The sequence below is a fragment of the Macrotis lagotis genome, chromosome 2, assembly GCF_037893015.1.
Source record: "Macrotis lagotis isolate mMagLag1 chromosome 2, bilby.v1.9.chrom.fasta, whole genome shotgun sequence".
Classification (NCBI taxonomy): domain Eukaryota; kingdom Metazoa; phylum Chordata; class Mammalia; order Peramelemorphia; family Peramelidae; genus Macrotis; species Macrotis lagotis.
The window spans coordinates 224,043,600-224,055,613 of record NC_133659.1 but is presented as its reverse complement, the minus strand read 5'-3'; the positions used below and the strand labels follow the sequence as shown (position 1 = coordinate 224,055,613).

The window sequence follows — 12,014 nt, the reverse complement described above, 5'->3', positions numbered from 1 at the left end:
AAATGTTTATATTGAGTACTATGCTTAGTATCCGAAGTTGTCACTTCATTAGTAGATAATACAGCATAAACTAAGTAAGATCTACAAGGGGCTTTCCAAATTTCTCTCCAGAAAGGTTGGCTGAGTTCACAGCTCCACCAGCAGTGTAATAGTGTCCCAGATTTCCCACATCCCTTCCAACAATGATCATTATCCTTTCTGGTCATATTGGCCAGCCTGAGAGGTGTGAGGTGGTACCTCAGAGAAGCTTTAATTTGCATTTCTCTAATAATTAATGATTTAGAGCAATTTTTCATATGGCTGTGTATTGCTTTTATCTCATCTATAAATTGCCTTTGCATATCCTTTGACCATTTATCAATTGGGGAATGTCTTTTTGTTTTAAAAAATAGGACTCAGTTCTCTGTATATTTTTAGAAAGGAGTCCTTTAGCTGTAAAGATTGTTTCCCAATTTACTACATTTCTTTTGATCTTGGTTACCTGGTTTTATCTGTGCAAAAGCTTTTTAATTTAATGTAATCGAAATCATCTAATTGGTTTTTGGTAATGTTCTCCAACTCTTCCTTAGTCATAAACTGCTTCCCTTTCCATAGCTCTTGACAGGTAAACTAGTCCTTGATCTTCTAATTTGCTTATAGTATTGTTTTTTATGTCTAAATCCTGTAACTGTTTGGATCTTATCTTAGTAAAAGGTGTTAGGTGTTTGTCTAATCTAAGTTTCTTCCATACTAACTTCCAATTTTCCCAGCAGTTTTTATCAAAGAGGGAGTTTTTATCCCAATAGTTGGACTCTTTGGGTTTATCAAACAGCAGATTACTATAATCATCTCCTGCTTTTGCACATAGTCTATTCCACTGGTCCACCACTCTATCTTTTAGCCAATACCAAACAGTTTTGATGACTGATGCTTTATAATATAATTTTAGATCAGGTAGTGCTAAGCCCCCTTACTTTGCACTTTTTTTCATTAAGCTCCTCGAAATTTTTGACTTTTTATTTCTCCATATGAATTTACTTACAATTTTTTCCTAACTCATTAAAGTAGTTTTTTAGAATTTTGATTGGTAGGACACTAAACAGGTAGTTTAGTTTTGGTAGAATTGTCATTTTTATTATATTAGCTCTCCCTATGCATGAGCAGTTGATATTTGCTCAGTTATTTAAATCTGATTTAATTTGTGTGAAAAGTGTTTCATAATTGTTTTTGAAAAGATTCTGAGTCTGTCTTGGCAAATAGACTCCCAGATATTTTATATTGTCTGCAGTTTCTTTGAATGGGATTTCTCTTTCTAGCTCTTCCTGCTGTATCTTGCTAGATATATGTAGAACAGTTGAGGATTTATGAGGGTTTATTTTATAACCTGCAACTTTGCTAAAATTGCTAATTGTTTCCAGTAGTTTTTTGGATGATTTCTTGGGATTCGCTAGGTAGACCATCATATCATCTGCAAAGTGTGAGAGTTTTGTCTCTTCCTTCCCAGTTCTAATTCCTTCAATTTCTTTTTCTTCTCCAATTGCTGAAGCTAACATTTCTAATACGATATTGAATAGTAGTGGTGATAATGGGCACCCTTGTTTCACCCCTGATCTTATTCGGAATGCCTCTAGCCTCTCCCCATTGAATATAATGCTTGTTGCACATCATTTTCTAATGACAGTTCCCACACTATAAATTTCCTGTATTGTTGACATTACAGTTGCAGAAAGCATCTTCTATACTTCTCTGCAAGCCCCTCCCCTTCTTTTAATTAAAGAAAATTAAGGAGTAAATTGTTACAAAACTTTTTAAAAACTTTTTAAAATGTTTAATTTGTGCTTTTTTTTCTTTTTTCTAGAATGCACATAGCCAACAGTTCAGTTTACTTGAAATCTTTCCTAAAGTCACATGCAGACCTCCGAAGGAAGTAATGTGCTTGCCTTTGATTTCTTCTGTAAATGAAATGGAACCAAGAATGGATCGAGAAGAGTTCTGTAGCGAATCCTTTCAGAGACCTTTCCAGTACTTAAAAAGATTCCATCAGGGTCAGAATCTTGATATGTTTCAGTACAAACCAGACTCCATTGAAGGGACTCCAGAAGAATGCCTCCAGCAGTTACTGATTCATTGTGGAATGATGGATCCTTCCTGGTCTGAACTTCAGAATTTTTCTAGATTTTTGAATTATCAACTCAGAGACTGTGAGGCTTCTCTCTTTTGTAATCCTGCCTTTATTGGGGATACTCTGACAGGCTTCAAGAATTTTGTAGTCACATTTATGATTCTTATGGCCAGAGATTTTGCAACTCCATCACTCAACATTTCTGATCAAAGCTCAGAGAGGCAGGTCTTCAGTATGGATGATGTCAATGAAGAGGACATTGCTCCTTTTTGTCTCCGAAAGCGATGGGAATCTGAGCCCCATCCATATATTTTCTTCAATGATGACCACACATCTATGACATTTATAGGCTTCCATCTACAACCCAATCAGAATGGTGGCATTGATGCTATCAGTCACTTGGATGGAAAAGTTATCAAGAGAAATGTGATGTCACAGGAATTATACAAAGGATTGCTCCTTCAGAGGGTGCCCTTCAATATTAACTTTGACCAGCTATCAAGAAGTAAGAAGCTTGAAATACTTTGTATGGTTTTGGGAATCCAGTGGCCCATGGACCCTGATGAGACATACGAGCTTACTACAGACAACATCCTCAAGATTCTTGCCATTGAAATGAGGTTCCGGTGTGGGATCCCCGTTATAATCATGGGAGAAACTGGTTGTGGAAAAACTAGACTCATTAAATTCTTGAGTGATCTCCGGCGTGGTGGAATTGATGCTGAGAATATGAAACTAGTCAAGGTCCATGGTGGAACTAGTGCAGCCACAATCTACTCCAAAATCAGAGAGGCAGAAGCGATTGCTCTTGTCAACAAGACTCAGTATCAGTTTGATACTATCTTATTTTTTGATGAAGCCAATACAACTGAGGCTGTAAGCTGCATCAAAGAAATTCTGTGTGACAACACAGTGGATGGAGAGCCTCTGTTTGAGGACTCTGGCTTGCATATCATAGCAGCTTGCAACCCATATCGAAAGCACACAGAAGAGATGATCAAACGTTTAGAGACTGCTGGTTTAGGATATCGTGTTAAAGCAGATGAGACTGTGGAAAAACTTGGCTCCATTCCTCTGAGGCAGTTGGTTTATAGGGTCCATTCTCTCCCCCCAAGCATGATCCCCCTGGTGTGGGACTTTGGGCAACTAAACAATATGGCTGAAAGACTTTATATTCAACAAATTGCTCAAAGACTTGTCCACTCAATGGGAATCACTCTGAAAGATATTCATGTGATTACAGAAATACTTTCTGCTTCCCAGAGTTACATGAGGAAAAGGGATAATGAATGTAGTTTTGTCAGCCTACGAGATGTGGAACGTTGTGTGGAGGTTTTCAAGTGGTTTTATGTCCATAGTAGATTGCTTTTAAAGAAGTTGAATGATTTTCTCCGAGAGTCAAATGTCAACAAATGCAATTTTGAGAGAGATCCTATTCTTTGGTCTTTAGTACTGGCTATTGGAGTGTGTTATCATGCTTCTTTAGAGGAGAAAGAGTCTTATTGGGAAGTTATCTGCAAGCTCTTCAAAGGGCCTTATAGTGACATAAAGACAGTCCTAGATGAAATAAGTCAAATACAGGATCTCTTTCTCAGTGGTGTGCCTCTAAGAAAAACGATAGCTAAGAATTTAGCTTTGAAGGAAAATATTTTTATGATGGTGATATGCATTGAACTCAGAATTCCTCTCTTTCTGGTTGGAAAACCTGGAAGTTCCAAATCCCTTGCTAAGACAATTGTGGCAGATGCCATGCAAGGACAAGCTGCTTACTCTGAACTCTTCAAGGAGTTGAAACAGGTACATTTAGTTTCTTTCCAGTGCAGCCCACATTCGACTCCCCAGGGAATCATAGGTACCTTCAAGCAGTGTGCTCGCTTTCAACAAGGGAAGAATCTGCAGGAGTATGTCTCAGTGGTGGTCTTAGATGAAGTTGGGCTAGCAGAAGATTCTCCCAAAATGCCACTAAAGGCACTGCATCCCCTCCTGGAAGATGGGTGCATTGATGATGATCCTCTCCCTCATAAAAAAGTTGGCTTCATTGGCATCTCTAATTGGGCCCTAGACCCTGCCAAGATGAACCGGGGTATTTTTGTATCACGGGGTAGCCCCAACAAGAAAGAACTTATTGAAAGTGCAAAGGGAATTTGCTGTTCAGATACACTTATTCAAGATAAAATTAAAGATTATTTTGCATCTTTTGCTGAAGCTTATGAAGTAGTGTGTGAGACCCAAGACAAGGAATTTTTTGGTTTGCGTGACTATTATAGCCTCATCAAAATGGTCTTTGCTATGACTAAGGCTTCTAATGAAGAACCTACCCCTCAAGAGATTGCACAGGCAGTCCTTCGAAACTTTAGTGGTAAGGATAATATTGATGCATTGAATACTTTTACAGCCAAGTTACCAGAGGCAAAGTGCTTTGAAGAAGTCAGCACCATCCATCTTATCTGGCAGAACATTTATGGTGATAGTCAGACTAATCAACAGGCAGATGTTGAATGCCGCTACTTACTTGTGCTGACCAAAAATTATGTGGCTCTACAGATTCTCCAGCAGGCCTTCTTCAATGAGAACCAGCAGCCAGAGATTATCTTTGGCTCTAGCTTTTCTAAGGACCAAGAATATACACAGATATGCAGGAATATCAACCGTGTCAAAATCTGTATGGAAACTGGAAAAATGGTAGTGCTACTAAACTTGCAGAACCTCTATGAGAGTCTCTATGATGCTCTTAACCAGTACTATGTTCATCTTGGTGGTCAGAAATATGTAGACCTTGGTTTGGGAACTCATCGCGTCAAATGCAGGGTTCATCCGGACTTCCGCTTGATAGTCATTGAAGAGAAGGAGGTTGTCTATAAACAGTTTCCAATCCCACTCATCAATAGGCTAGAAAAACACTACCTGGATATCAATACTGTTTTGGAGAAATGGCAGAAGAATATTGTGGAAGAACTCCAGGCGTGGGTAGAAAATTTCATTAATGTAAATGCAGACCAGTCTTTTGCCAAGCACAATTACAGCCCTTCTGATGTATTCATTGGTTACCATTCAGACACATGTGCTTCTGTTGTACTACAGGTTACCAATAACCTGAGGCAACAGGAGCTGACTGATGAAGTTTATGCCAGTGTATCTGATAAAGCCAAGTACATGCTTCTGAATTGTGCCACACCAGATGCTGTGGTCCGGCTATCCAGTTCCAAACTGGGGTCTTTCCCTGCAAAAGCTCTTGCACAAAAATACTATTGTGATCAACAACACGATTCTTTTGCAGACTTCCTTCAGGAGCATCTCCAAACATTGAATTCAGGATGTAGCACCATTTTTACAGAGGTGACTTTTTCTTCTCAAATTTCACTTTTTGCAAATTTTAAGTTTAAGGATTTTACAAGTCAGTCTTATGCCTCAGTTGCAGGCTGCATGTTAAGGTTTGTACTTCAACTCTTCCTTAACTGTCAGAAGACATCACAACCATAGTGGATAGAATACTGGACCTGGAGTTTAGTAGACCTAGATTTATATTGCACCTCTGATACTGGCAGTGTGACCAAGTCCATGGCACTTAATCTTTCTGAGTGTCTTCTCCACATTTAAAAAATGTAGGAGTTGGATTAGATAGGCTTTACTTTCCCTTCTAGTACTTGATCTGCCATCCTGTGAGCCATATCATTGGGAGATGTGTATTCTGTGAAATCTCCTTTTTTAAATATCTACTGTTAGTATTTTTATACTGGTTTAAAAATAAAACAAAATATTCTTAGGCACTTAGTGTAGAGACTTGATTAAATTATATGAAAGTATATATCTTTTCACATTTTCAAAATACAAAGCAATTAAAGAAATAAATGTTTGTATTTCCTCTGTTTTTCAGATTACTACTTTCTCTAGACTACTAACCAGTCATGATTCTGAAATATTAGAGACTGAATTACAGGGTGTAGCACAAAAACCTAGAATACTGTGGCTACAGCAATTTGATACTGAATACTCATTCCTCAAAGAGATCCGGTGGGTATCCCATTCTTGTCATTACAGCTTACACATGGCTAGAATAATTGTTGGAATGTCCCCAGATATAATTGAACACAGGAAACATCAAGAAAATGTGGTTGATGGTATAATGACATTCTTTCCATTACTTTTCTCACCTAGAAGTTAGAAGCAATCATAAACATGCTTCTTGAAGTCAGTTATTTTATAAAAGTAAGGAATATCCTTTGTTATTTGGCTATTCTCATTTTTCTACATCAATATTCATCACCACAATCCATGACATCAAAAAGATAACTCCATTTCCAAAACTGGAAGTTTAGAAAATTATCTTTTCCTCTAGGAACAGCTTGGATGTTACAGCTGGAAATAAAATTCTTATTATTCAGACAGATTTTGAAGATGATCCTAAGAGTGCTCAACTTATTGCATCAGCCAAGTATGTTTACATTTCTTGTTATAAAGGGGATAGTTAAAGGGGTCAATTCATCAAGATAATAAGATGAAAGAAAAATGATATGATATAGGTAATAAAACCTGTATTATTTTTAATTAATTTGCTGAAGATGATGAGGGGCTTTGCTGTTTAGAATTTGTTTGAGGAAAGGAGATTGTAACTTGGAATAGAATTACTAACAGATATATCAGGGATAGATGGTGAATCTATGAGTGAACTGCATCAAGAATTTCATAACCTTTTTTTCCATGGGTAGATATTCTGCTGTAAATGAAATCAACAATTTGCAGTTAGACAAAGGCCACATCTTTGTTTATTTTATCACAAAACTGTCTCGGATGGAAAGTGGAACTTCTTATGTAGGATTTCATGGAGGTAAGACCAGTTACCATACTTAAAAATAATGTTCTTTCATATAACTTGGATTTGGTTTCTATTTGCATTCTGATTTTCTTCTATTGTAAAAATATTGTAAAAATTTTGCTATTCATTTGCTCAAGGAAATGAAATGCTTGCAATTTGGAATTTATAAGAGAGAGATGTGGTAACTTTGAACTTTGGAATCAAAGAATCAATCAAAGAGCACTTCTTAAATGTCTGCTTTTTGCCAGGTGCTATGTGAGTTGCTGGAATACAATGAAAAAAGTGAAACAGCTTTTTCTTAAGAAACACTTATTTAAATATAGTTTCAAAAATATTTTTTAAACTTAACTCTAAGTTTAACAGCTTCAAAATAGAAGCTTCTTGGAGTACTAAGCAATTAAGGAACTTGCTCAGAGTCATATAGCTAGCAAGTATCAGTCCAGACTTGAATCTCGGTCCTCTTGACTTTGAGACTGGATTTCTTTCTACTCTGCCATATTGCCTTGCTATCCTAATTAGAATAATATGCATTGTAATAAAAGATCAAACATCAAGCATACCATTATGCTTTTGATCTTAGGTGGTTGAGTGAAGATAGAGATTAAAAAAGGCTACTCAATGGTATTGTCTGGTTATTTTCTCCTTCCCAGGCCTTTGGCAGTCTGTGCATATTGATGACCTACGAAGACCTACCATTATGGTTTCTGATATGACCATTTTACAAAATGTCTCAATCAGTCAACTGTTCAAGCCAGAGGACATAGATGAATGTAAGTCACCTGCTAAGGTCTCAAGAAGAAGTTTAGACAGTCTTCTCAGGAAGGTCAGATCTGAGGAAATACCAGTATCAGAATGTCCCTGACACTGATTACTGAGAGGCTTGCATTAGAAATAATATACCAAGACCCATTTCACTTGATTCATATCCTCTCTGCTTTGGAAAACATAGCAGAACATGCTTAAAGAATTCATATTCACAAATAAAGGATTAACACAATGAGATTGTTAGCTCATTTGACCTATAACATGTAAGAAGCATTAGTGTATTCTGGCTATTTGTAATCTGTTTGTGAGTCAGAAATAGTGTCATTAGTATATTAGAGTTTTGGCATTAACAGTCAACACAAAGTGAAGATTCCAGTGAAGTCAGATCCCTAAAAGAAAACAGGAAACCTGGCTAGATAGAAGGCTTTTGTTTTCAGAGAAAAATACTGCTTCTCCTATTTTTTCCACTGCTACAGCACTCAGTTGTTTTCTCCTCTTTCTATAGCCACGCAAACCATGGCAATGGAGGTGGAGCCTGGGGCAGAAACAAGCAAGGAAGAGGACATTGAAATGGAGATTGATACCATATCCAATGATGAAATGGAGCTGGAAAACTTGGAGGTGGAAAATGAAATGGAAAAAATTAAAGTGAGCTTAGAGTCTCTTGACCCCTTTTGTTTTGCTGAAGAACACTTTTAGCTTCATCTTATCTGCACTTATAATTTCCCTCTGAATTGGAGGTATTAGCATAATGCTCTGTACCTTTTCCTTTGCTGTGATTCTTCCTTATAGTTTATTTAAATGCAAATGATCTCAAAGTCTTAGATTCTGTTCCTTTAACTAGTAATAAGGGAAGCTGAGCATAGTATAGTTGCTTCCAGCACAAATACATTCTTCATTACTGTAATATCTTGAGGTCATAACGTTATTTATATGTTAAGAATGACATTTAAGGGGTGGCTAGGTGCATAGTGGATAAAGCACTGGCCATGGAGTTAGGAGTACCTGGGTTCAAATTTGGTCTCAGACACTTAGCTGTGTGGCCTTGGGCAAGCCACTTAACCCCATTTGCCTTGCAAAGAACAAAACAAAACCCTAAAAAAAATGACATTTAAAACCCCTAAGATTCTGAAATGTAGAGCACTCTTTTAATCAACTAAATTTATTAATAACTAAAGGATTAAATTAGACAGAAATTCCTTGCTGTCTAGGAACTCACATTCTAATGTAAGAGAAAACATAATAAATAAGTGGTTCTCCAAGTGTGGTCTGGGGAGGTATCTCAGGATAAAACAATTCTTGCTATAATACTAAAATGAATTAATTTTTATATATCTGTAGTAATTATTCAATAAACAAGAGCTCTTTGGTTCTTCAGTAATTTTAAGGGGTGTTGAGACCAAAAAATTTGAGAACCATTGCATTAAATGATGAAGAACATACAAGAAATAGAGTAAATGGAGCTTAATATAGTAGAAACTGTACAGAATGTGAAAGGCCTCCTGCTGAGGGTGAGAGATTTGTCTTGAGTCTTGAAGGAAGCCAGAGAGAGTATTCCAGGCACAAGAGATAAGAGAGAGAACATTGTATTTGATGAAGAGTGAGTCTACTTATGTAGCTCATCATAGATGATATGGAAGAGTGTAAAAAGCCTGGCAATATAGGAAGATAGCTTTCCTTTCCATGAGAATGACATGCCTTGTTTCTCTGAGTATAGGAGCACACCCATATCCTGGATACAACCAGTCTTCTCAGAAGCTGTGTGCAGAGTGCTATGGGAATGTTAAAAGACCAGAATGATGTTTCTAAACGAGCTACAAGGAGAGTAGAAATTCTTCTCTGCCTCTTAAGTGAAGATGATGATATGAAAGGTATGTCAGGTATTTCTACCCTGTTCTTTTCATCTTTTACTCGAATTAGTTTATAGTCTCTAGTTTGGCAGCATTTAAAAAATTATTAAGTTCTTATTATGAGTTAGGATCTGTGTAGATGCTTTAAAAATATTACTGTATTTGATCCTCACAACCTCTGAACAAGGTAGATTCTATTATCTGTATTTTACATCTAAGGAAACTGAGAAAGGCATAGATTAGATGATTTGTCCAGGATTACCTAGAAAGAAGTGTCATAGTCTATCAGATTTTCCCTGACTGTGGACATAACACTCTATCCACTTTATGATCTAATTGCTTACGAGAGAGAGAGAGAGAGAGAGAGAGAGAGTGTGTCTGTGTGTCTGTGTGTCTGTGTTAAAACAATTGATGATTTGCCAAGTGCTTTGCAAATATCTCATTTAAGCCTCACCTCAGAGATCATTGTTACTATCAATCTTTATACATAGTCTTTTAAGGAGTAGAAAACCTCAATAAATGCAGCAGGGAAACTAGTAGAAATTTTTTGTGGTTTGACAAAACCAAATTCTAGGCACTAAAATTATTTGTTGAAAAAACAATAAATTTGATTGTTATGGGAGCTTTGACACTAAAATGCAATATTTTATTTGCTTTACAGATGGGATTGAGTGCTGATTATCTAAACAAATTATCTAAACAAGCACATTTTAAAGGCTTTATAGAAACTAAATCTTATGGTTAACAGAATTTTAAGATACTGTTTTTTTTTTCTATTTGTAGCCTCTTTTTTAAAGGTTTTCAGGAATCGTCTATACTTTCTTTTGAAGCAACAAGAAGAAAACTATTTCTACAATATGAAGCAATGGGTGGTAAGGGAAGCTTCCAATCAGAATGCCCTGCAGGAGGCAGGAACCTTCAGGTATGGGTGCTTTAAAGGGGCTTTGCAAGAAATACCAAAGGTTTTGAGGAGAACTTGAAAACTATTATATCAGTTCTCATCAAGCTTATCCATAAATGAAGATCTGAGGCTCAAGGAGGTGAAATGATTTGCTTAAATTCACACAGGCCTTTAGTAGCAAAGTTGAGATTGGAATACAGCTGCATCTTTAATGTTCTTCCCTCCAAACTGGTATACAACCTGATTATTATTTAGGCAACTGGTGGTGCAGTAAATGGAGCACCAGACCTGAACTCAGGGATACCTGAATTGATATGCAACCTTATACACTTGCTATGTGTTAGCTGCTATTCCTGCTATCATTATTATTATTATCATTATTAATCTTCTCTCTGGAGAGACCCCTTTAGGATGGCAGTGTCTGTTAAGTGCAACTCTTAAACTGAATACTTGATGTGGCATTTCTAAAAGCACAAAGGTCAGAAACTCAGTTTTCATTTTTCAGTTACACCATCCCTTCTTTTAGAGCATCCAGCAATCTCTACTTTTGTATATCAAGACAATATTATGAAGAGAAAATGATTTTCTTAGGTCTCTTTTGTGAGGGAGAGTCATATCCAAAACCTTTGTACTGTTCTATTAAATCTAACTTTCAGTCTTTGAGGGTTCCTTTCCTTTTTTTTTTTTTTTTGCAAGACAATAATTGGGTTAAGAGTGACTTGCCCAGGTTCACTCAAATGCATAATTATTAAGTGTCTGAGGCTCGATTTGAATCAGATCCTCCTGACCAGGGCCGGTGCTCTACACACTTTGTGCAATCTAGCTGCCCCATGGGGCTTCCTTTTGCTTCTTGGAGAATGTCATCTTGCCCTCATTAGTCACCATCTCAGTGATCAATAGAAGAAAAATTATTTAAAATGATTAAATACAAATAATTTATAAATGCAGATTTTTTTCTCTGATTTTTTTTCTCCTGATGCTCTCAGTGAGCTGCCCTTTAGTTTAGTTAAACAAACCCATCTCTGTGAGAGAGTTTGGATTCTTCGCCCTGCTATCAGTCTCAAAAGATTAGTGTCTCATTTTTAATTCTCATTTTAATTCATTATGAATTGATTTATCATCTGACTTTATCTTGACATGGCAACCTCTACTTCACTAAGGAAGGTATAGAACAAGAAACAAGTTATAGTCTCTCTATATTTATCCTTAATTAGACTACATCTGTAGAATTGGATGCAGCTCATTAGCTTGTAATGAGCATCCAGATGAACACATTCACTGATCACTAGTATATTTTCCATCGGTTAACAAGGATTACTATTATTAGGTTCTTCTCAAATGTTATCCACTCTTATTTTAAATTATTCTTTGGCCATAGAAATTTAGATTTGAAATAAATCTTTGTTAATTCCGTCTGTTTATTTTAACTGATGAGGAACCTCCTTAACTTTTTTTCCCTCTCCAGAGCCTGCATCTGAGAATGGTACTAGGAATTCAGAAATGTAGATTTAGATCCCAGGTCTGTGACTTAACTAGCTTTGTAACCCTAGAAGCAAGTCATTTAATCTGATGTAAGCCTCACGC

General features: G+C 36.6%; 1 protein-coding gene across 1 annotated transcript in view; it reads left to right on the top strand.

The window, feature by feature from the left end:
* RNF213 (ring finger protein 213) overlaps positions 1-12,014 on the top strand; it is a 157,759-nt gene that overhangs the window by 95,164 nt on the left and 50,581 nt on the right. Inside the window, exons 29-36 of the mRNA XM_074224965.1 lie at positions 1,838-5,437; positions 5,976-6,112; positions 6,438-6,533; positions 6,808-6,926; positions 7,565-7,684; positions 8,185-8,327; positions 9,397-9,550; positions 10,313-10,451. Of these exons, the coding sequence (XP_074081066.1) occupies positions 1,838-5,437; positions 5,976-6,112; positions 6,438-6,533; positions 6,808-6,926; positions 7,565-7,684; positions 8,185-8,327; positions 9,397-9,550; positions 10,313-10,451 (4,508 nt within the window). The remainder of the gene's footprint in view (positions 1-1,837; positions 5,438-5,975; positions 6,113-6,437; positions 6,534-6,807; positions 6,927-7,564; positions 7,685-8,184; positions 8,328-9,396; positions 9,551-10,312; positions 10,452-12,014) is intronic.